This window comes from Bos taurus, chromosome 10 (assembly GCF_002263795.3).
Source record: "Bos taurus isolate L1 Dominette 01449 registration number 42190680 breed Hereford chromosome 10, ARS-UCD2.0, whole genome shotgun sequence".
NCBI lineage: Eukaryota > Metazoa > Chordata > Mammalia > Artiodactyla > Bovidae > Bos > Bos taurus.
This window is the reverse complement of record NC_037337.1, coordinates 26094392-26119339: the sequence shown is the minus strand read 5'-3', so window position 1 is coordinate 26119339 and position 24948 is coordinate 26094392. Positions and strand designations below refer to the sequence as shown.

Below are 24948 nucleotides of genomic sequence, written 5' to 3'. Positions count from 1 at the left end.
TGTTGAGTCACTTCAGTCGTGTCCGACTCTCTGTGACCCCATAGACGGCAGCCCACGAGGCTCCCCCATCCCTGGGATTCTCCAGGCAAGAACACAGGAGTGGGTTGCCATTTCCTTCTCCAGTGCATGAAAGTGAAAAGTGAAAGTGAAGTCGTGTCCGACTCTTACCAACCCCAGAGACCGCAGCCTACCAGGCTCCACCATCCATGGGATTTTCCAGGCATGAGTACTGGAGTTGGATGCCATCGCCTTCTCTGTCTCAGGACTGAGATCATGGGAAAGAGCACCTGCTTGGATTCCCTTCAGTGACTCTGTTCAGTGACTCTGTTCAGTGACCTTGTACTTATTAGACTATCCATTTTGTTGCAACTGGTGGAATTTCATTCTTTTTAACAGCTGAGTAATCATTTTACTGAAGATATATAAGCATGCATTTCTTACAAGCATGCTAATAAAATACCCTTGTTCCACTAGAGACTTGGGTCCCCCGCGTCCTTCTTTCTGTCTCCAGCTACTTCAGAGCGTGGAAACCTAACGAACTCACTTTCTCGCCCGGGCTTTCAAGACCTCCTTGAGAGGACACCCTGTGCCTTCGTGAGTGGTACAAGTCCTGTGTATGGGCTTTATTGGTTTTCCACGTAGCCTGAGGGATATTGCTCTTTCTCTTTCTTTTCGTCGACTCCAGTCCCCAGGTCCCAGTCTGTAAAAGACCGCAACAAATGGCACCCGAAACGGACATGGTATTCACCCTTGGCAAACAGGACGGAGTGACTGGGACCTACAGAGGTTGGTAAGTGCGGGGTTATGGGACAAACAGCTGGAAAGCCTCACCATTTTTCTACTTTACTTCATCATTTAAAGTTCAAGGACTTCTGGGTTTGTGTCAACTTATAATTTGGCACCGGGTCAAAGAGAATGTTGGAACAAGCCACTAAATGGGGGAAAAATATTCCAATAGATTTCTGGCCCCTATGGACTCTCATTAAAGCTGTGATTCTGCCATTTCAAGATAATTCTAGCCCTCCTGATATTCGACAATAAGCGGAACGCTTGTTACATGAATATGAATTAGATGATGAAACTTTTCAAAAGGCCCAATTAGAACATAAAATATTTCAGAATTTTCCTACTAGCCCTGTTCCGGCGGCCCCAAGTGCTCCTCCTCTCGCAATAGACACAAAACCGAAAGTCCCTTCAATTCAAGGACAAAATGACTCTGACAATGACTCTTCTGAGGCTCTCTTTGACACTAAAGCTGATAATGGTTTTTTGGATAACAACGATAAGCCTTTAGCACGCACTCGTATTTATGAGAAAAAACTATCTACTCATTCTCCTTCACGACGGAGGCTCTCTGAGTTGCTGGCTTTGCAATCTTGAATCTCTGAGGCCAATACAGGCTTTTCCTATATTAAGAAATGTTAATGCCCAGGGGCAAATAATACCTCAATATGAAGGCTTTGATTTTTCTCACAGGCAACAAATGAAAAAGGCTGTAATTATGTATGGCCCTCATTCACCTTTTACTAAAGAACTTTTAAACACTATGGCATCTTCTATTGGAAATTTTGTTCCTTATGATTGGCAACTTTTGATAAGGGCTCTTCTTAAACCAGGAGAATATTTTCAATGGACAATGTGGTTTCAGGATATGGCCCAAGATGGTGCCAATTCTAATGCTCAAGCTGGCACTCTCCAAAACCAAATTACTCTTGAAATGTTAACCAATACAAGGCAATATGATTCTATAGAAGCTCAAATACAAAGCCCTCCTTGGTGGAAAACTATCTTGACTATAATAATTGTAGTCATCTTATTCTTGCTGTTTGCTTTTTATATCAGTAACTGTATAATGAACTTTGTATCTAAGTGGCTTAGGCATTTAAGTTACAAATGATTGTTCATGCTCCTGCAGTTTCCACTGCCTCAGGGCCCCTGGATCAGAGACCCTCAATATGAGGATAAGGAGACTGTATTGCCTCAACAATTTAGGGTCTACACCCCTTCCCAGCAGGAAGAAGTTACAGAACAATTTCTTCACCCCTTTCCCTGGCAATCATATTCTCCTAAAAGCAGGACGAAATGAAAGAATTAAAGCTTAGGCAAGCAATCCAGGGCCTTTTAAGGAAGAGACAAGCATTCTCACTCATGTTTTCCTTAAGCCTTGTGCAACAATGTATGTTGCCAGAGAACTGACCTTTCTTTAGGTCCAGAGCTAATGATTACACAGCACAATGTCTTACTCATGGAAATGCTTTTCCTAGGCCCTATGTTAATGATTTGAATTATAACAAATCTTTGCTGGGAACCTATATCTCAAGACTTGTACCCCTGATTACACAGCAACAATATATCTTGCCCAGAGACTTTGTCTGGAATCTGTTCTCCCTGGCTAATCTTGTGCCAAAGTTATCTCAGGATATATGTCTTGCTGCTGCTGCTAAGTCGCTTCAGTCGTGTCCGACTCTGTGCGACCCCAGAGACAGGAGCCCACCAGGCTCCTCCGTCCCTGGGATTCTCCAGGCGAGAACACTGGAGTGGGTTGCCATTTCCTTCTCCAGTGCATGAAAGTGAAAAGAGTGAAGTCGCTCAGTCGTGTCCGACTCTTAGCGACCCCATGGACTGCAGCCTACCAGGCTCCTCCGTCCTTGGGATTTTCCAGGCAAGAGTACTGGAGTGGGGTGCCACTGGGAAAGAGCCTAATAGAACTCTTACAATGTTGAGGTATTCTTTTCATCTATTATCAGCAGCTAGTTGAGAAATATACAAGGTCCCACTTAAACTAATGAGGCAGATACCCTTTCTACCCCCACAAACCTTCGACCTTTTACTTGGCCAATCTAGTTTGACTTCTAAAAGAATTACTGTTCACCCTAGAATAATTGATTTAGATTATAAGGGAGAAATTCAAATTATGATGTCATCTCAGATACTATGGCAATTCAAAAAGGGGGACAAAATTGCCCAGCTGCTTCTTTTACCTTGACAGATGGACTTGGCAATACAGATCAAAAATAATCCTTATGGACATCAATAATATCTGAATATGCACAACCAAATATAAAAATCAAAATTAATGGCAAAAGATTTTCTGGTCTTGATACTAGATCCAATATTACTGTTATTTTCAAATATTTATGGCCCAAATCTTGGCCGATGCAGAGAATTTCTTGCCAAATTACAGGAATTTCTCAAACCAAAATAACAAGAACTCTATCAAAATACTCAAATTTATCCTTGTGAGGGACTAGAAAGCCAACCGGCAACATTACAATCTTATGTGATAGATGCAACCCTTAATTTAATACAGATTTACTTATACAATGGCAAGCACAAATATATATTCCACATTTTTCCTAGGGGCCACTGCTCATTTAACAAACAATGCAATTATTAAAATAATTTGGAAGAATGATGACCCTATATGGACAGATTGAAATTAAAACATATTGAGGAATCTTATTCCCCTTGAAACTCTCTCACTTTTGTTATAAGAAAGAAATCTAACAAATGGCATATCTTAACAGACCTTAGAAAAGTTAATGCAATATGAAACCTATGGATGCATTACAACCAGGAATTGTATCACCTACCACTATTCCTCAAAACAGGCATATTATTATTACAGATTTATCAGATCAGATCAGTCGCTCAGTCGTGTCCGACTCTTTGCGACCCCATGAATCGCAGCACGCCAGGCCTCCCTGTCCATCACCAACTCCCGGAGTTCACTCAGACTCATTTCCATCAAGTCAGTGATGCCATCCAGCCATCTCATCCTCTGTCGTCCCCTTCTCCTCTTGCCCCCAATCCCTCCCAGCATCAGAGTCTTTTCCAATGAGTCAACTCTTCGCATGAGGTAGCCAAAGTACTGGAGTTTCAGCTTTAGCATCATTCCTTCCAAAGAAATCCCAGGGCTGATCTCCTTCAGAATGGACTGGTTGGATCTCCTTTGCAGTCCAAGTGACTCTCAAGAGTCTCCTCCAACACCACAGTTCAAAAGCATCAATTCTATGGCACTCAGCCTTCACAGTCCAACTCACATCCATACATGACCACAGGAAAAACCATAGCCTTGACTAGACGAACCTTTGTTGTCAAAGTAATGTCTCTGCTTTTGAATATGCTATCTAGGTTGGTCATAACTTTCCTTCCAAGGAGTAAGCGTCTTTTAATTTCATGGCTGCAGTCACCATCTGCAGTGATTTTGGAGCCCAGAAAAATAAAGTCTGACACTGTTTCCACTGTTTCCCCATCTATTTCCCATGAAGTGATGGAACCGGATGCCATGATCTTCGTTTTCTGAATGTTGAGCTTTAAGCCACTTTTTCACTCTCCACTTTCACCTTCATCAAGAGGCTTTTGAGTTCCTCTTCACTTTCTGCCATAAGGGTGGTGTCATCTGCATATCTGAGGTTATTGATATTTCTCCCGGCAATCTTGATTCCAGCTTGTGTTCCTTCCAGTCCAGTTCAGCGTTTCTCATGATGTACTCTGCATATAAGTTAAATAAACAGGGTGACAATATACAGCCTTGACGTCCTCCTTTTCCTATTTGGAACCAGTCTGTTGTTCCATGTCCAGTTCTAACGGTTGCTTCCTGACCTGCATACAAATTTCTCAAGAGGCAGATCAGGTGGTCTGGTATTCCCATCTCTTGAAGAATTTTCCACAGTTTATTGTGATCCACACAGTCAAAGGCTTTGGCATAGTCAATAAAGCAGAAATAGATGTTTTTCTGGAACTCTCTTGCTTTTTCCATGATCCAGCGGATGTTGGCAATTTGACCTCTGGTTCCTCTGCCTTTTCTAAAACCAGCTTGAACATCAGGAAGTTCACGGTTCACATATTGCTGAAGCCTGGCTTGGAGAATTTGGAGCATTACTTTACTAGCGTGTGAGATGAGTGCAATCGTGTGGTAGTTTGAGCATTCTTTGGCATTGCCTTTCTTTGGGATTGGAATGAAAACTGACCTTTTCCAGTCCTGTGGCCACTGCTGAGTTTTCCAAATTTGCTGGCATATTGAGTGCAGCACTTTGACAGCATCATCTTTCAGGATTTGAAATAGCTCAACTGGAATTCCATCACCTCCACTAGCTTTGTTCATAGTGATGCTTTCTAAGGCCCACTTGACTTCACATTCCAGGATGTCTGGCTCTAGGTCAGTGATCACACCATCGTGATTTTCTGGGTCGTGAAGCTCTTTTTGGTACAGTTCTTCTGTGTATTCTTGCCATCTCTTCTTAATATCTTCTGCTTCTGTTCAGTCCATACCATTTCTGTCCTTTATCGAGCCCATCTTTGCATGAAATGTTCCTTTGGTATCTCTGATTTTCTTGAGGAGATCTCTAGTCTTTCCCATTCTGTTGTTTTCCTCTATTTCTTTGCATTGATCACTGAAGAAGGCTTTCTTATCTCTTCTTGCTATTCTTTGGAACTCTGCATTCGGATTGCTTTTTTACTATACCTTTACACCCTCTAGACCGAGAGAGATGTACTTTCTCTCTTCCTTATCCTAATCACACCAGGCCTCATAAACGATACCAATGGACTGTATTGCCTTAGGAATGATGAATTCTCCCACCATGTGCCAATACTATGTAGCCAAAGCCCTTGAACCTACAAGAAAACAATTTCCTAACTTTCTTGTTATTCATTATATGGATGATGTATTGTTTTCAGCTCCATCTGTTTTAGAAACTCAACACATGTTCTATACAGCTCAACAATGCTTGAAAGACTGGATTAATCATTGCCCCTGAAAAAACAAACCTCTACACATTACCATTACTTAAGATTTGATATTAATACAAAACATATTAGTCCCCAACTAAAACAGATTCGTACTGATAAATTATCAACCTTGAGATTTTCAAAAACTTTTAGGTGATATAAATTGGATTAGACCCTCTTTCAGTTCAGTTCAGTTCAGTTCAGTTCAATCACTCAGTCGTCTCCAACTCTTTGTGACCCCATGAATCGCAGCACACCAGGCCTTCCTGTCCATCACCAACTCCCGGAGTTCACTCAGACTCATTTCCATCGAGTCAGTGATGCCATCCAGCCATCTCATCCTCTGTCGTCCCCTTCTCCTCTTGCCCCCAATCCCTCCCAGCATCAGAGTCTTTTCCAATGAGTCAACTCTTCGCATGAGGTGGCCAAAGTACTGGAGTTTCAGCTTTAGCATCATTCCTTCCAAAGAAATCCCAGGGCTGATCTCCTTCAGAATGGACTGGTTGGATCTCCTTGCAGTCCAAGTGACTCTCTAGAGTCTTCTCCAACACCACAGTTCATAAGCATCAATTCTTCGGTGCTCAGCCTTCTTCACAGTCCAACTCTCACATCCATACATGATCACAGGAAAAACCATAGCCTTGACTAGACGAACCTTTGTTGTCAAAGTAATGTCTCTGCTTTTGAATATGCTATTTAGGTTGGTCATAACTTTCCTTCCAAAGAGTAAGCGTCTTTTAATTTCATGGCTGCAGTCACCATCTGCAGTGATTTTGGAGCCCAGAAAAATAAAGTCTGACACTGTTTCCACTGTTTCCCCATCTATTTCCCATGAAGTGATGGGACCGGATGCCATGATCTTCGTTTTCTGAATGTTGAGCTTTAAGCCACTTTTTCACTCTCCACTTTCACCTTCATCAAGAGGCTTTTGAGTTCCTCTTCACTTTCTGCCATAAGGGTGGTGTCATCTGCATATCTGAGGTTATTGATATTTCTCCCGGCAATCTTGATTCCAGCTTGTGTTCCTTCCAGTCCAGTTCAGCGTTTCTCATGATGTACTCTGCATATAAGTTAAATAAACAGGGTGACAATATACAGCCTTGACGTCCTCCTTTTCCTATCTGGAACCAGTCTGTTGTTCCATGTCCAGTTCTAACGGTTGCTTCCTGACCTGCATACAAATTTCTCAAGAAGCAGATCAGGTGGTCTGGTATTCCCATCTCTCAGAATTTTCCACAGTTTATTGTGATCCACACAGCCAAACGCTTTGGCATAGTCAATAAAGCAGAAATAGATGTTTTTCTGGAACTCTCTTGCTTTTTCCATGATCCAGCGGATGTTGGCAATTTGACCTCTGGTTCCTCTGCCTTTTCTAAAACCAGCTTGAACATCAGGAAGTTCACGGTTCACGTATTGCTGAAGCCTGGCTTGGAGAATTTGGAGCATTACTTTACTAGCGTGTGAGATGAGTGCAATTGTGTGGTAGTTTGAGCATTCTTTGGCATTGCCTTTCTTTGGGATTGGAATGAAAACTGACCTTTTCCAGTCCTGTGGCCACTGCTGAGTTTTCCTAATTTGCTGGCGTATTGAGTGCAGCACTTTCACAGCATCATCTTTCAGGATTTGAAATAGCTCAACTGGAATTCTATCACCTCCACTAGCTTTGTTCGTAGTGATGCTTTCTAAGGCCCACTTGACTTCCCATTCCAGGGTGTCTGGCTCTAGGTCAGTGATCACACCATCATGATTATCTGGGTCGTGAAGCTCTTTTTGGTACAGTTCTTCTGTGTATTCTTGCCATCTCTTCTTAATATCTTCTGCTTCTGTTCAGTCCATACCATTTCTGTCCTTTATCGAGCCCATCTTTGCATGAAATGTTCCTTTGGTATCTCTGATTTTCTTGAAGAGATCTCTAGTCTTTCCCATTCTGTTGTTTTCCTCTATTTCTTTGCATTGATCGCTGAAGAAGGCTTTCTTATCTCTTCTTGCTATTTTTTGGAACTTTGCATTCAGATGTTTATATCTTTCCTTTTCTCCTTTGCTTTTCACTTCTCTTCTTTTCACAGCTATTTGTAAGCCCTCCCCAGACAGCTATTTTGCTTTTTTGCATTTCTTTTCCATGGGGATGGTCTTGATCCCTGTCTCCTGTACAATGTCACAAACCTCATTCCATAGCTCAGTAATGCTGAGGAAGCTGAACGGTTCTATGAAGACCTACAAGACCTTTTAGAACTAACACCCAAAAAATATGTCCTTTTCGTTATAGGGGACTGGAATGCAAAAGTAGGAAGTCTAGAAACACCTGGAGTAACAGGCAAATTTGGCCTTGGAATACAGAATGAAGCAGGGCAAAGACTAACAGAGTTTTACCAAGAAAATGCACTGATCATAGCAAACACCCTCTTCCAACAACACAAGAGAAGACTCTATACATGGACATCACCAGATGGTCAACACCGAAATCAGATTGATTATATTCTTTGCAGCCAAAGATGGAGAAGCTCTATACAGTCAGCAAAAACAAGACCAGGAGCTGACTGTGGCTCAGACCATGAACTCCTTATTGCCAAATTCAGACTGAAATTGAAGAAGGTAGGGAAAACCACTAGACCATTCAGGTATGACCTAAATCAAATCCCTTATGATTATACAGTGGAAGTGAGAAATAGATTTAAGGGCCTAGATCTGATAGATAGAGTGCCTGATGAACTATGGAATGAGAATTATTTATACTCCCCTCTTTTCATCCTCCCATGGGACTTCTTGCCCAACAAGAACACCCAATAGAATGAATCTATACCCATTTTAGAGGAATAAAGTCACTTACACCCTACCTTGATTTAATTGCTCTAATTATCAATGGAAGAAATAGACCTAAAACTCTAATTGGCTCTGATCCTCATAAAATTATAATACCTATTAATAAATCTCAGTTTGAGAATGCATTACAAACCTACTGATTTCCAAATAGCTTTTCTGCAATATTTTGTAGAATTTTCATTTCATTATCCTTCTAACAAGCTCTGGAATTTCTTCAAAAATACTGAATTTATTATCTCTCACATTATCAGCTTGCAGCCTATACCTCAAGCTGATATTTTCTATATAGATGGGACTAAAAACTCCAAAGCTTCATTCTGGTCTCTCAAAGAACATAAAATTTTTTATACTAAATTTCATTCTGCTCAACAAAATGAATTATATGCTCTTATTCAAGTTATTCACCTTATCCCATTAATATAGTCTCTGACTCCTTATATTCAGCTTTTTTATTAAAAAATATAGAAACCTCCACTATAAACTCCAGTCAACCTATTATTCAACAACTTTTTTTCGAACTACAATCTATTATTAGAAACTGCACTTCTCCTATTTATATTTCCCATATTCAAACACATTCCTACCTTCCTGGCCCTATGACTCATGGTAATGAACAAGGTGATAAACTTATTTGTTTTGCTACTCCCGAGGAACAACGTGCTCTATTACACAATAATGCTGGCTCCTGGCACCAAATTTGGAAAATTCCATACCGACAAGCTAAAGAAATCATTAGTAATTGCTCTACTTGTAAACCCTTACATCTTCGACCCATTACACAGGGTGATAATCCTCGAGGATTACAACCCAAAGAATTATGGCAAATGGATGTAACTCATTGCCCTGAACTTTCTCCATCTTCTTTCCTATATATCTGTATCAACACAAATTCTTCTTTTATATAGGCCATACCTCTTCAAGGTCAGGCTACACAGCACGTTGTAACTCACCTTTTTTAGCTTGTTTTGCAGTAACGGGAACTCCTATAAAAACAGACAATGGCCCTGCCTATATTTCTAGGCAATTCAAACAATTTTTTACAATCATTTTCTATTAAGCACGTTACAGGTATTCCTTATAATCCACAAGCACAAGGCATAGTTGAACGAGCACATCACACACTGAAACTACAAATAAAAAAGTTTAAAAAGGGGGAATACACAAGAACACTTCTATCTTCCTTATCCAAAGCAGACTTTACTAGATTTCAATGTAAGATGTTATTTAAACCTATAACTATTGTTAATACAGCTTTATTTGTTTTAAATTTTTTATTTTTTTAATTTAAATTTATTTATTTTAATTGGAGGCTAACAACTTTACAATATTGTATTGGTTTTGCCATACATCAACAGGCACGGGTGTACACATGTTCCCCATCCTGAAGCCCCTTCCCACCTCCCTCCCCGTACCATCCCTCTGGGTCATCCCAGTGCACCAGCCCCAAGTATCCTGTATCCTGCATCAAACCTGGACTGGAGATTCATTTCTTATATGATATTATACATGTTTCAATGCCATTCTCCCAAATCACTCCACCCTTTCCCTCTCCCACAGAGTCCAAAAGACTGTTCTATACATCTGTATCTCTTTTGCTGTCTCACATACAGGGTTATTGTTACCATCTTTCTAAATTCCATATATATGCATTAGTATACTGTATTGGTGTTTTTCTTTCTAGCTTACTTCACTCCGTATAATAGGCTCCAGTTTCATCCACCTCATTAGAACTGATTCAAATGTATTCTTTTTAATGGCTGAGTAATACTCCATTGTGTATATGTACCACAGCTTTCTTATCCATTATCCATTCATCTGCTGATGGACATCTAGGTTGCTTCCATGTCCTGGCTATTATAAACAGTGCTGTGATGAACGTTGGGGTACACGTGTCCCTTTCCCTTCTGGTTTCCTCAGTGTGTATGCCCAGCAGTGGGATTGCTGGGTCATAAGGCAGTTCTATTTCCAGTTTTTAAGGAATCTCCACACTGTTCTCCATAGTGGCTGTACTAGTCTGCATTCCCACCAACAGTGTAAGAGGGTTCCCTTTTCTCCACATCCTCTCCAGCATTTATTGCTTGTAGACTTTTGGATTGTAGCCATTCTTCACGCCATGTGAGACTGGCATGAAATGGTACCTCACTGTGGTTTTGATTTGCATTTCTCTGATAATGAGTGATGTTGAGCATCTTTTCATGTGTTTGTTAGCCATCTGTATGTCTTCTTTGGAGAAATGTCTGTTTAGTTCTTTGACCCATTTTTTGATTGGGTCATTTATTTTTCTGGAATTGAGCTGCAGGAGTTCCTTGTATATTATTGAGATTAGTTCTTTGCCAGTTGCTTCATTTGCTATTATTTTCTCCCATTCTGAAGGCTGTCTTTTCACCTTGCTTATAGTTTCCCTTGTTGTGCAGAAGCTTTTAATTTTAATTAGGTCCCATTTGTTTATTTTTGCTTTTATTTCCAGTATTCTGGGAGATGGGTCATAGAGGATCCTGCTATGATTTATGTCGGAGAGTGTTTTGCCTATGTTCTCCTCTAAGAGTTTTATAGTTTCTGGTCTTAAATTTAGATCTTTAATCCATTTTGAGTTTATTTTTGTGTATGGTGTTAGAAAGTGTTCTAGTTTCATTCTTTTACAAGTGGTTGACCAGTTTTCCCAGCACCACTTGTTAAAGAGATTGTCTTTTCTCCATTGTATATTCTTGCTTCCTAGTCAAAGATAAGGTGTCCATAGGTGCATGGATTTATCTCTGGGCTTTCTATTTTGTTCCATTGATCTATATTTCTGTTGTTGTGCCAGTACCATACTGTCTTCATGACTGTGGCTTTGTAGTAGAGCCTGAAGTCAGGCAGGTTGATTCCTCCAGTTCCATTCTTCTTTCTCAAGATTGCTTTGGCTATTCGAGGTTTTTTGTATTTCCATACAAATTGTGAAATTATTTGTTTTAGCTCTGTGAAAAATACCGTTGGTAGCTTGCTAGGGATTGCATTGAATCTATAGATGCTTTGAGTAGTATACACATTTTCACTATATTGATTCTTCCAATCCATGAACATGGTATATTTCTCCATCTATTAGTGTCCTCTTTGATTTCTTTCACCAGTGTTTTATAGTTTTATATATATAGGTCTTTAGTTTCTTTAGGTAAATATATTCCTAAGTAAGATGTCCTTTTCATTATAGGGGACTGGAATGCAAAAGTAGGAAGTCAAGAAACACCTGGAGTAACAGGCAAATTTGGCCTTGGAATACGGAATGAAGCAGGGCAAAGACTAACAGAGTTTTACCAAGAAAATGCACAGGTCATAGCAAACACCCTCTTCCAACAACACAAGAGAAGACTGTACACATGGACATCACCAGATGGTCAACACCAAAATCAGATTGATTATACTCTTTGCAACCAAAGATGGAGAAGCTCTATACAGTCAGCAAAAACAAGACCAGGAGCTGACTGTGGCTCAGACCATGAACTCCTTATTGCCAAATTCAGACTGAAATTGAAGAAAGTAGGGAAAACCACTAGACCATTCAGGTATGACCTAAATCAAATCCCTTATGATTATACAATGGAAGTGAGAAATAGATTTAAGGGACTAGATCTGATAGAATGCCTGATGAGCTATGGACGGAGGTTCGTGACATTGCACAGGAGACAGGGATCAAGACCATCCCCATGGAAAAGAAATGCAAAAAAGCAAAATGGCTGTCTGGGGAGGCCTTACAAATAGCTGTGAAAAGAAAAGAAGCGAAAAGCAAAGGAGAAAAGGAAAGATATAAACATCTGAATGCAGAGTTCCAAAGAATAGCAAGAAGAGATAAGAAAGCCTTCCTCAGCGATCAATGCAAAGAAATAGAGGAAAACAACAGAATGGGAAAGACTAGAGACCTCTTCAAGAAAATCAGAGATACCAAAGGAACATTTCATGCAAAGATGGGCTCAATAAAGGACAGAAATAGTATGGACTGAACAGAAGCAGAAGATATTAAGAAGAGATGGCGAGAATACACAGAAGAACTGTACAAAAAAGAGCTTCACGACCCAGATAATCACGATGGTGTGATCACTGACCTAGAGCCAGACATCCTGGAATGGAAAGTCAAGTGGGCCTTAGAAAGCATCACTACAAACAAAGCTAGTGGAGGTGATGGAATTCCAGTTGAGCTATTCCAAATCCTGAAAGATGATGCTGTGAAAGTGCTGCACTCAATATGCCAGCAAATTAGGAAAACTCAGCAGTGGCCACAGGACTGGAAAAGGTCAGTTTTCATTCCAATCCCAAAGAAAGGCAATGCCAAAGAATGCTCAAACTACCACACGATTGCACTCATCTCATATGCTAGTAAAGTAATGCTCCAAATTCTCCAAGCCAGGCTTCAGCAATATGTGAACCGTGAACTTCCTGATGTTCAAGCTGGTTTTAGAAAAGGCAGAGGAACCAGAGGTCAAATTGCCAACATCCGCTGGATCATGGAAAAAGCAAGAGAGTTCCAGAAAAACATCTATTTCTGCTTTATTGACTATGCCAAAGCCTTTGACTGTGTGGATCACAATAAACTGTGGAAAATTCTTCAAGAGATGGGAATACCAGACCACCTGATCTGCCTCTTGAGAAATTTGTATGCAGGTCAGGAAGCAACCGTTAGAACTGGACATGGAACAACAGACTGGTTCCAAATAGGAAAAGGAGGACGTCAAGGTTGTATATTGTCACCCTGTTTATTTAACTTATATGCAGAGTACGTCATGAGAAACGCTGGACTGGACTGGAAGGAACACAAGCTGGAATCAGGATTGCTGGGAGAAATATCAATAACCTCAGATATGCAGATGACACCACCCTTATGGCAGAAAGTGAAGAGGAACTCAAAAGCCTCTTGATGAAGGTGAAAGTGGAGAGTGAAAAAATTGGCTTAAAGCTCAACATTCAGAAAACGAAGATTATGGCATCCGGTCCCATCACTTCATGGGAAATAGATGGGGAAACAGTGGAAACAGTGTCAGACTTTATTTTTCTGGGCTCCAAAATCACTGCAGATGATGACTGCAGCCATGAAATTAAAAGACGCTTACTCCTTGGAAGGAAAGTTATGACCAACCTAGATAGCATATTCAAAAGCAGAGACATTACTTTGACAACAAAGGTTCGTCTAGTCAAGGCTATGGTTTTTCCTGTCGTCATGTATGGATGTGAGAGTTGGACTGTGAAGAAGGCTGAGCGCCGAAGAATTGATGCTTTTGAACTGTGGTGTTGGAGAAGACTCTTGAGAGTCCCTTGGACTGCAAGGAGATCCAACCAGTCCATTCTAAAGGAGATCAGCCCTGGGATTTCTTTGGAAGGAATGGTGCTAAAGCTGAAACTCCAGTACTTTGGCCACCTCATGCGAAGAGTTGACTCATTGGAAAAGACTCTGATGCTGGGAGGGATTGGGGGCAAGAGAAGAAGGGGACGACAGAGGATGAGACGGCTGGATGGCATCACTGACTCGATGGACATGAGTCTGAGTGAACTCCGGGAGTTGGTGATGGACAGGGAGGCCTGGCTTGCTGTGATTCATGCGGTGGCAAAGAGTCGGACATGACTGAGTGACTGATCTGATCTGATCTGATCTGATTCCTAAGTATTTTATTCTTTTCATTGCATTGGTGAATGGAATTGTTTCTTTAATTTCTCTTTCTATTTTCTCATTATTAGTGTATAGGAATGCAAGGGATTTCTGTGTATTGATTTTATATCCTGCAACTTTACTATATTCATTGATTAGCTCTAGTAAATTTTTTAAACTTACCACAGGGAGATATCTTAACAAGAGCAGAAAAACATTTTGAAGGATTACAGGATACCTCTCCTCCTCTGCCCATTTGGTATCAAGACGGGCTGACTAAACAATGGAAATCTGGAAAATCTTACAGGGAAAGGGATATGCTTGTATTTCTCCAGATGGATCCAACAAACTCAATTGGCTTCCTCTTCGGAAAATCCGCCCCAGGGGAGCCTCCAGTATTCAAAATAAAGACAAAAAGACAAAACCCCCAGGAGGAAGAAATTCCAATACAGGCCATGGCTGCTCTAAAACTCTCCAAGAAGCACCGCCCTCGATGTCATCAACCTCATGATCTCCTGTCACTGCTCCTGCTAAGTCACTTCAGTCGTTTCCGACTCTGTGCTACCCCAGAAACGGCAGCCCACCAGGCTCCCCCGTCCCTGGGATTCTCCAGGCAAGAACACTGGAGTGGGTTGCCATTTCCTTCTCCAATGCATGAAAGTGAAAAGTGAAAGTGAAGTTGTTCATTCGTGTCCAACTCTTAGTGATCCCATGGACTACGGCCCACCAGGCTCCTCCATCCATGGGATTTTCCAGGCATGATCTCCCTACTTGGGGACAAATAAAAACCCTTACTAATCAAGCTGAAAATCTGGTTTCTCAACAGGAAATGCCTCAGAATCCAGAAAATATTTTTATTGCTATGCTTGCTTTGCTTGCTTTTGCTTCCCCTGCTCACGCTGAATTAATTAATCATACTTACTGGGCCTATATACCCAACCCCCCTTTACTGCAGGTTATAAAATGTACAGATAAAGGACCAATCATATCCACTGATGACTCAGTACATATGCCTCCTCCTTGGAGCTTGGAGGGGCCTTCTCATCCTGAGAAAAAAGGAAGACTAATTAATATTTCTCTAGGGTATGAAGTCCTTCGTCTATGCATGGGTCCAAAAGAATTATGCATTAACTTTAGCCGACAAACATGGGCTTTCATTCTGCCTCCAAAGAAGAACTTTTGGACATTGCTTGGACAGTTTACTGCCCTTTCTTTCTATGAGAACCATGTCAACACTACTGAAACTCTAGGGAAAAAACAAAAATCATTATGTAAAGGATTTACATATAAAAACTTTAAATATACTCCTATTCATTGGGACAGATGTCAGGCTAAATCAGGAAAATTAATGTTTGTGGCCAATTACACCATTGATTGGATGCAATCTCAAAAATGACAGAATGATCTCTGTTCGTTTCCAAGGCAAACCATTCAATATCACAGTAATCCAAGTCTATGCCCCAACCAGTAACGCTGAAGAAGATGAAGTTGAACTGTCCTATGAAGACCTACAAGACCTTCTAGAACTAACACCCAAAAAAGATATCCTTTTCATTATAGGGGACTGGAATGCAAAAGTAGGAAGTCAAGAAACACCTGGAGTAACAGGCAAATTTGGCCTTGGAATACGGAATGAAGCAGGGCAAAGACTAACAGAGTTTTACCAAGAAAATGCACAGGTCATAGCAAACACCCTCTTCCAACAACACAAGAGAAGACTGTACACATGGACATCACCAGATGGTCAACACCAAAATCAGATTGATTATACTCTTTGCAACCAAAGATGGAGAAGCTCTATACAGTCAGCAAAAACAAGACCAGGAGCTGACTGTGGCTCAGACCATGAACTCCTTATTGCCAAATTCAGACTGAAATTGAAGAAAGTAGGGAAAACCACTAGACCATTCAGGTATGACCTAAATCAAATTCCTTATGATTATACAATGGAAGTGAGAAATAGATTTAAGGGACTAGATCTGATAGAATGCCTGATGAGCTATGGACGGAGGTTCGTGACATTGCACAGGAGACAGGGATCAAGACCATCCCCATGGAAAAGAAATGCAAAAAAGCAAAATGGCTGTCTGGGGAGGCCTTACAAATAGCTGTGAAAAGAAAAGAAGCGAAAAGCAAAGGAGAAAAGGAAAGATATAAACATCTGAATGCAGAGTTCCAAAGAATAGCAAGAAGAGATAAGAAAGCCTTCCTCAGCGATCAATGCAAAGAAATAGAGGAAAACAACAGAATGGGAAAGACTAGAGACCTCTTCAAGAAAATCAGAGATACCAAAGGAACATTTCATGCAAAGATGGGCTCAATAAAGGACAGAAATAGTATGGACTGAACAGAAGCAGAAGATATTAAGAAGAGATGGCGAGAATACACAGAAGAACTGTACAAAAAAGAGCTTCACGACCCAGATAATCACGATGGTGTGATCACTGACCTAGAGCCAGACATCCTGGAATGGAAAGTCAAGTGGGCCTTAGAAAGCATCACTACAAACAAAGCTAGTGGAGATGATGGAATTCCAGTTGAGCTATTTCAAATCCTGAAAGATGATGCTGTGAAAGTGCTGCACTCAATATACCAGCAAATTAGGAAAACTCAGCAGTGGCCACAGGACTGGAAAAGGTCAGTTTTCATTCCAATCCCAAAGAAAGGCAATGCCAAAGAATGCTCAAACTACCGCACAATTGCACTCATCTCACACGCTAGTAAAGTAATGCTCCAAATTCTCCAAGCCAGGCTTCAGCAATACGTGAACCGTGAACTTCCTGATGTTCAAGCTGGTTTTAGAAAAGGCAGAGGAACCAGAGGTCAAATTGCCAACATCCGCTGGATCATGGAAAAAGCAAGAAAGTTCCAGAAAAACATCTATTTCTGCCTTATTGACTATGCCAAAGCCTTTGACTGTGTGGATCACAATAAACTGTGGAAAATTCTTCAAGAGATGGGAATACCAGACCACCTGATCTGCTTCTTGAGAAATTTGTATGCAGGTCAGGAAGCAACCATTAGAACTGGACATGGAAGAACAGACTAGTTCCAAATAGGAAAAGGAGTACATCAAGGCTGTACATTGTCACCCTGCCTATTTAAATTATATGCAGAGTACATCATGAGAAACACTGGTCTGGAAGAAGCACAAGCTGGAATCAAGATTGCCAGGAGAATATCAATAACCTCAGATATGCAGATGACACCACCCTTATGGCAGAAAATGAAGAGGAACTCAAAAGCCTCTTGATGAAAGTGAAAGAGGAGAGTGAAAAAGTTGGCTTAAAGCTCAACATTCAGAAAATGATCATGGCATCTGGTCCCATCACTTCATGGGAAATAGATGGGATAACAGTGAAAACAGTGTCAGACTTTATTTTTTGGGCTCCAAAATCACTACAGATGGTGACTGCAGCCATGAAATTAAAAGACGCTTACTGCTTGGAAGGAAAGTTATGACCAACTAGATAGCATATTCAAAAGCAGAGACATTACTTTGCTAACAAAGGTCCGTCTAGTCAAGGCTATGGTTTTTCCAGTGGTCATGTATGGATGTGAGAGTTGGACTGTGAAGAAAGCTGAGCACCGAAGAATTGATGCTTTTGAACTGTGGTGTTGGAGAAGACTCTTGAGAGTCCCTTGGACTGCAAGGAGATCCAACCAGTCCATTCTAAAGGACATCAGCCCTGGGTGTTCTTTGGAAGGAATGATGCTAAAGCTGAAACTCCAGTACTTTGGCCACCTCATGTGAAGAGTTGACTCATTGGAAAAGACTCTGATGCTGGGAGGGACAGGGGGCAGGAGGAGAAGGGGATGACAGAGGATGAGACGGCTGGATGGCATCACTGACTCGATGGACGTGAGTCTGAGTGAACTCCGGGAGTTGGTGATGGACAGGGAGGCCTGGCATGCTGTGATTCATAGGGTTGCAAAGAGTCAGACACGACTGAGTGACTAAACTGAACTGAACTGAACACCATTGATTATTGGGGACCCCATGGTATGTAGTTGTCTAACTGCTCAGATGATATTAACACCACTGTATATGATTATACTACTCAAGTAGCATAAAAGGTTACTAATACTACAATGGACTTCATTGTATTAACAAAGGACCCTTGGGTGGCTTGACGGTGGAATGGCACCCCCTCGACCTCGAATCATCCTCAATAAACGGATTGGGCCTGAACAATGGGACATCTGGAAACTTGCCACAAGCACCAAAGAACTTGGAATTTGGACTGGATATTTTATGGGGACCAGTCATAGTCATAGTAACTATTCCTTTCATTATAATCATTCATATTTCATACAAGCTTGTGTTCCCCTTCCTTTTGTTATAGCTATAGGGAACTTGCAGTTTAATAAGACTTTATGTTTTGTGCCTTGTATAGATTGCAAATTATATGCTTGTTTTAATTCCTCTGTCTCTTTGAAAAATGAATCCCTTTTGATTCTTCATTTGTGACGTAATCTATGGTTGCCAATAGATCTCCAATGACCCTGGGAAGAGGGTCCCATGGCAGGATTTGCCTCCCAGCTACTTACTAAATCACTTCGATGATCTAAACAATTCATTGGATGGTTAATTCTTGGCATTTGGGGATTAATGGCCATTTGCACTACTGCCGCTGTTGCAGGCATTGCTTTACAAACCTCAATTCAAACACACAACTTTATTCAAAATTGGACCAAAGATGCTCATACTATGTGGACCATTCAGACTCAGGTAAATGAGGAAATTCAAGATGAAATACAAGAAATAAAAATAGCCATCCAATAGGTTGAAGATCAATTAATAGATTTGCAAAAACAAGCTATACTAAAATATAACTGAAATTCTACTCAATTTTGTATGACCCCTGTTCGGTTCAACTATAGTGCCTACAATTGGGAACATATCAAATTTCATTTGCAAGACTTACATGATAATGCTTCCTTAAATGTACAATTATTACCAAAAGAAATCTTTGAAACTTTCTCTAACAGTCTACCCGCTTTCAAAAATCTGGAAACCTTAGCTGAACAGCTAGCTGATTAATTATCTGGGCTAGACCCTCGAGGATGATTTCAAAGCATTATACATAGTATTGGATCTGGAGCTATGACACTGATAATTATCCTGATGGTTATATTTGTAGTATACCAATGCCTTTCAACTAAAATTGTTCAAACTAAACAAACTCATTTCGTCAGGGTCTTTTTCACAAAAGTATCTACAGTCACCCCGAATTATGAAAAAATTAAAAAAGGAATTGTCAGGGGACAGTCAACTTTAAGGGATCCAATATGTTGCATTTTCTTCCTTTGTGTGCCGTTTCTCAAGGACTGTCTGTTCCTTATCAGTTCCTGGGATACAGGAACGAGTAGAGCTGCATGCAGTTCTCAGGACTGAGATCATGGGAAAGAGCACCTGCTTGGATTCCCTTCAAGTGACTCCCTTCAGTGACTCTCTTCAACGACCTTGTACTTATTAGACTATCCTTCCAACTGGTGGAATTTCATTCTTTTTAATGGCTGAGAAATCATTTTACTGAAGATATATAAGCATGCATTTCTTATAAGCATGCTAATAAAATACCCTTGTTTCACTAGAGACTTGGGTCCCCTGCGTCCTTCTTTCTATCTCCGGCTACTTCTTCAGAGCATGGAAACCTACTGAGCTCACTTTCTCACCCGGGCTTTCTGACCTCCTTGAGAGGACGCCCTGTGCCTTCGTGAGTGGTACAAGTCCTGTGTATGGGCTTTATTGGTTTTCCACGTAACCCAAGGGATATTGCTCTTTCTCTCTTTTTCTCTCTTTCTTTTCGTCGACTCCAGTCCCCAGGTCCCGGTCTGTAAAAGACTGCAACACTCTCACAGCTGCTTTTCTTTCTTAATTGCACTTCTCAAATGATTGCCTTCTAGCCAGAATTGTGCTGTGCACCTGGTGTTTACTTCTCCAAGAAAACACTCCCTAAAACTCCCTTCCCTTGTGAGCATCATTCATTCCAGAAAGAAAGGTCATGCGTGGTGTGATCATCTCAAGGACCACCAGAATCAGTCCCAGGAGCACCTAACACCAACTGTGACAATTTTGAAAATTTCTGAAGTGAAGAATGCAAGCTTGATCTACCCTGATCCTTATCTATGGTCCTGGTTTCCACCCTCAAACTATAAGACCCCTTGCTGTTCTCTTTCGAGGGAAGGCACAGTCTGTAGGACATTAACCTGCAGTGGCCTCCTTTGCCTGGCACAATAAAAAAAAACTACTCTTTTATACTTCACCCAAAACTGTCTTTATGTTTCTGTTCACTCTGGTGAACAGAGATGAGTTTCAGCAACAGTACCCCTATATACCTGTGTTCACTTGAAGCTTTAATAATAATAAAAAGTTTTCAAAGAATGGAAAGGAATCTTGCGATTTCTTAAAAGGTAGAGAGGTCTGTTGTCATGGCCTATCCTATAATGAAGAGAATCCTCAGATTTTCAGTGGTCCCCACATAAGTCTCCAGCTCATCCTGTCCTGGAAGAATCCTGCTGCTTCCACCAGATAATGGGGGGAGGGGGGATGGGGAAAGTCACCCCCAGCTTCCTGAGAACTGGCTTAACAGGTCTCAGGATTGTTAGGCAGTCCACCTGAACAGGGTAATCAACAGCTGCTTGGCTTCTATTTTTTTCTGCCTTCTCCCCTTTCAACTTTCTCAACTCACTCATAGTTAACCCCATACACATTTGCCTCAAGAGTCGGTTCCCCTCAGGCCTCAATGTTCCATCTCCATCTTTACATGTCCAGGCAGGAGCCTTCAGTATACCTGGTTCGTTTCTGTTTTCCTCTAAGCCTTGCTGTTTCAGAATTAGAGCAACTTTCTTCATCTTAAAACTCTCGTTCCCTTTTCTATAATTTATATCAGGAAAAAGGCATAGTCAAAAGTTGTAACAGTATCACTGTTGTAATACTAGAAATCTCAACTTCCTTCTAGACATTTCCATGCCTGGAGCTATTTCTCTAGAGTGACAGGATAGGGAAGTCCCCTCCTCTACTAGTTCTCACAGAGTGGTGGCAGCTCTACTTGCCAGCCCCACCTCTTTATTCCTGCTGCTGCTGCTGCTGCTAAGTCACTTCAGTCGTGTCCAACTCTGTGTGACCCCATAGACGGCAGCCCACCAGGCTCCTCCGTCCCTGGGATTCTCCAAGCAAGAACACTGGAGTGGGTTGCCATTTCCTTCTCCAATGCATGAAAGTAAAAAGAGAAAGTGAAGTCGCTCAGTCGTGTCTGACTCTCAGCGACCCCATGGACTGTAGCCCACCAGGTTTCTCTCTCCATGGGATTTTCCAGGCAAGAGTACTGGAGTGGAGTGCCGTTTCCTTCTCTCCTTCTTATCCCAAGTGGCCCCAAATCCCCTTTGAAAGGATGCAGTTCAGGTATCAACAGAGCAACCTAAAGGACTTGAGGCGGAGTAGACAGGGTATGAAAGGCTTAGATCAAATGTCCTGAGTGAGGCAAGATCAGATTGTCCCCAGGACAAAACAGCTGGGAGAGCTACTATACACACTCTGGATTAGAACAGCCCCAAGCCAGAACTAAGACTCGACAGCCCCTGGATTAGTCACAGCATTGAAGAGGAGGAGAAGACACTGCACCAGGCCATGCCTGGCAGAGAGTCTGGAGTTTCTGGTTTCTAAATTCAGGAAGGCGTCAGCCAGGGGAGGGGCCTGCATGTAGGGGAAGAGCGAGAAACCGGGGTTGGGCAAGCTTCCTATGTAAGGCTACACAAGAAGAGGCAACATAGACCAGAAAGAGGATTCCTGATAGCCTCCTGAAACTCAGGAGGGTGAACACTCCAGCTCTGACCACCTGAGACACCCCTCCTGCTCCAAAGACTATAACTCCACTTGTCTTTCTGAGCCTCTACTAACGCTGTACCACAAGGATGGAACCACTACTAGGAACAAAAATTGGCTGCCTATTTGCCCTGCTGGTGCTCACTCTGGTCTGTGGCCTTATTCCCATCTGCTTCAAGTGGTTCCAGACTACTACAGCCACAGGTACAGCCCTATCACATCTTTGTCCCCACAACCTAAGTCTGACTTCAGCCTTGTCACCCTGTCCTGATATCTTGCTCCGATTCTCTCATCATCCCCAGTCTTCGGACACTGAGTGCTGCCTGTGGCTCCTTAGTCACCTTCTTCTTATCTCCTCTTTGCCAACTGGATTGTAACTCCTGCTTTTAATTAGGTTGTCACCGCCGGGTTCTCAGTTTCCTGGGCTGCACGTCTGCTGGTGTTTTCCTGGGAGCAGGGTTCATGCACATGACTGCTGAAGCCTTGGAGGGGATTAAATCAGAGATCCAGAACTTGGTGATACAGGTGAGTGGCAGACCTCCAAGGCTGCGAGGCCAGAATGATGAACAGAACGAGGGGAAGAAAGAGGGGGAAGTGACAAGGTCAAGGACAGAAGGAACCACGAGGAAGATGATGGCTATTGTGTGGAGTGATGGAAACAGGTCAGATTGGCCTTGAAGGAAAGTGGTAGAGCCAACGGCATAGAACAGGAAGCTGAGCTGCTTTCCCTCATCTAATTTGTGCTTTTTTCTCCCTAGAACAGGACAAAGAGTGAGGGGCATTCTGATGATGATGCTGATTCAGCTTATGTGAGTGTCTCCCACCAGCCCTTACCTGGACAGTAAGGAGAACCAGAGATTGCTTTCATGCCCAGACCTTTTTGAGAGGATTTGTGTGTGGAATTCTAAGAATTCCTCCTGCCCCTCAGCTCTAACATTGTTGTTGGCAAGGAAAGGTGGAGCCACTCAATCCTTCTGGGCTTATGAAACCCAGAGAGAACTCTTGTTTAACCTTCCATTCTTTCTCTGGACCCTTTGATACATGCTTCTTATCATTTCCCTGTATTTCTAACCCTATTGATATTCTTTCCCTTATTTCCTCAGGTTTTCTTGTGGTCAAACGTCCATGTCTCCTCTTGGCTTCATTCCCCTTTTTATGTTCTGTTACCACACTTCCCATTCTCTTCAGCCCAGTCCCTGCTGCTGCTGCTGCTGCTAAGTCGCTTCAGTCGTGTCCGACTCTGTGCGACCCCATAGATGGCAGCCCACCAGGCTCCCCCATCCCTGGGATTCTCCAGGCAAGAACACTGGAGTGGGTTGCCATTTCCTTCTCCAATGCATGAAAGTGAAAAGTGAAAGTGAAGTCGCTCAGTCGTGTCTGACTGTTCGTGACCCCATGGACTGCAGCCTACCAGGCTCCTCCATCCATGGGATTTTCCAGGCAAGAGTGCTGGAGTGGGTTGCCATTGCCTTCTCTGTCAGCCCAGTCCCAATCCTGTGCAATTTCTTCCCTTCCTTACTTCCCCCAGGGCTTAGCAGTAAAGAAACCACCATCAACGCAGGAGACTCGAATTCGATCCCTGGGTGGGGAAGAACCCCTGGAAAAGGAAATGGCAACCCACTCCAGTATCTTTGCCTGGAAAATCCCATGGAACCTGGCGGGCTACAGTCCAGAGGATCACAAACAGTTGGATATGACTGAGCACAAGCACAGCACACTTTGCCATCTCACAACACCTCTTTCTGTTCCCACCAGATGGAGTATCCCTACGGAGAGCTCATCATCTCCCTGGGCTTCTTCCTTGTCTTCCTTTTGGAGTCGCTGGCATTGCAGTGCTGTCCTGGGACTGCTGAAACACCCAAAGTGCAGGAGCAGGAATTGGGTACAGCTCATGAGCTTGCACCTCACAGCCATGGACCTCTATCCTCACCCTCAGGGGGTCCCTTTCGAGCCCTCATCCTTTTGCTCTCGCTCTCCTTTCACTCCGTGTTTGAAGGTCTGGCTGTGGGGCTGCAGCTCACAGTCGCATCTACTGTGCAGCTCTGTCTTGCTGTCCTGGCTCACAAGGGGATCGTGGTGTTTGGTGTAGGACTGCGGCTGGTGCAGGTAGGCACTAAATCACGTTGGGCCGTGCTCTCCATCCTGTCTTTAGCTCTCATGTCCCCCCTGGGCCTAGCCATAGGGCTGGCCGTGCCTCAAGGAGACTCTAAAGCTGGGCAAGGTTTGGCGCAGTCTGTGTTAGAAGGCATGGCAGCTGGTACATTCCTGTATGTCACCTTCCTGGAAATTCTGCCCCGGGAACTTGCAAGTCCTGAAGCCCCTCTGGCCAAGTGGAGCTGTGTAGCTGCTGGTTTTGCTTTTATGGCTGTCATTGCCTTGTGGGCATGAGAGATTCCTGACGTTTCTGGTGGACCCAAGATGACCTCCCTACCCCCAGGAAAAGCTGCTCAAATGACTTCGCCCTCTGACATTTCTTCCCTGAGACACAGTGACATTTACTAGGCATTGTGCCGTAACCTGGACCCCAACTTTTCACCACGTGAGATGCCATTTCTCATACAGGACTGAGAAAAAGTTGTTTTGGTTGAGTGCTTATAAATGAGAGTATTTGACTCTTGTCCCATTTGTGCTGTTATGTGTAATAAAATGTCATTTTGTCCTTCCTCTTCAGCTGTGCTGTGCTTCATTTCTCTGGGTTGCCTAGGAAGGTCAGGAGGTGGTGGAGTGGCGAGCGGGAAGGGTGAGTGTGGGATACAGTCTTGTTTTCTGGAATTGGGCCCCCAGTCATTCATTCTGTCAGTTGCAGGCCCAGCCCCTCCAATTACAGGAGCATTGCTGAAATTCCAACAACTCACTACCACCTTATGCACGTATGTGTGTCTGTGTGTAGGTCGCTTCAGTCATGTCCGACTCTTTGCAATGCTATGGACCATAGCCCACAAGGCTCCTCTGTCCA

General features: G+C 42.5%; 1 protein-coding gene across 7 annotated transcripts; it reads left to right on the top strand.

Annotated features, from left to right (window-relative positions):
• The first annotated feature begins 450 nt into the window (after positions 1-450).
• SLC39A2 (solute carrier family 39 member 2) lies at positions 451-24662 on the top strand. Of its 7 annotated transcripts, none has more exons than XM_059890299.1 (5): positions 451-790; positions 11741-22196; positions 22387-22517; positions 22751-22801; positions 23748-24662. In XM_059890299.1, exons 2-5 carry the CDS (start codon positions 22082-22084, stop codon positions 24378-24380), a joined length of 930 nt encoding a protein of 309 aa, XP_059746282.1. In that variant the 5' UTR covers positions 451-790; positions 11741-22081; the 3' UTR covers positions 24381-24662. The 7 variants fall into 7 exon arrangements, with proteins under 7 accessions (XP_059746282.1, XP_010807390.1, XP_005211535.1 ...); XM_010809088.4 differs by having other exon boundaries at positions 23096-23836; XM_005211478.5 differs by having other exon boundaries at positions 22756-22801; positions 23748-23800.
• The last annotated feature ends 286 nt before the right edge of the window (positions 24663-24948 follow it).

What these genes read in the sequence shown, in the direction of transcription:
- SLC39A2 (XM_059890299.1), top strand. Translation starts at nt 22,082, where the DNA reads ATGGAACCACTACTAGGAACAAAAATTGGCTGCCTATTTGCCCTGCTG. An exon ending in TCCAGAACTTGGTGATACAG is followed by an intron (nt 22,518 to 22,750) that starts GTGAGTGGCAGA and finishes TTTTCTCCCTAG; the next exon opens with AACAGGACAAAGAGTGAGGG. An exon ending in ATGATGCTGATTCAGCTTAT is followed by an intron (nt 22,802 to 23,747) that starts GTGAGTGTCTCC and finishes TGTTCCCACCAG; the next exon opens with ATGGAGTATCCCTACGGAGA.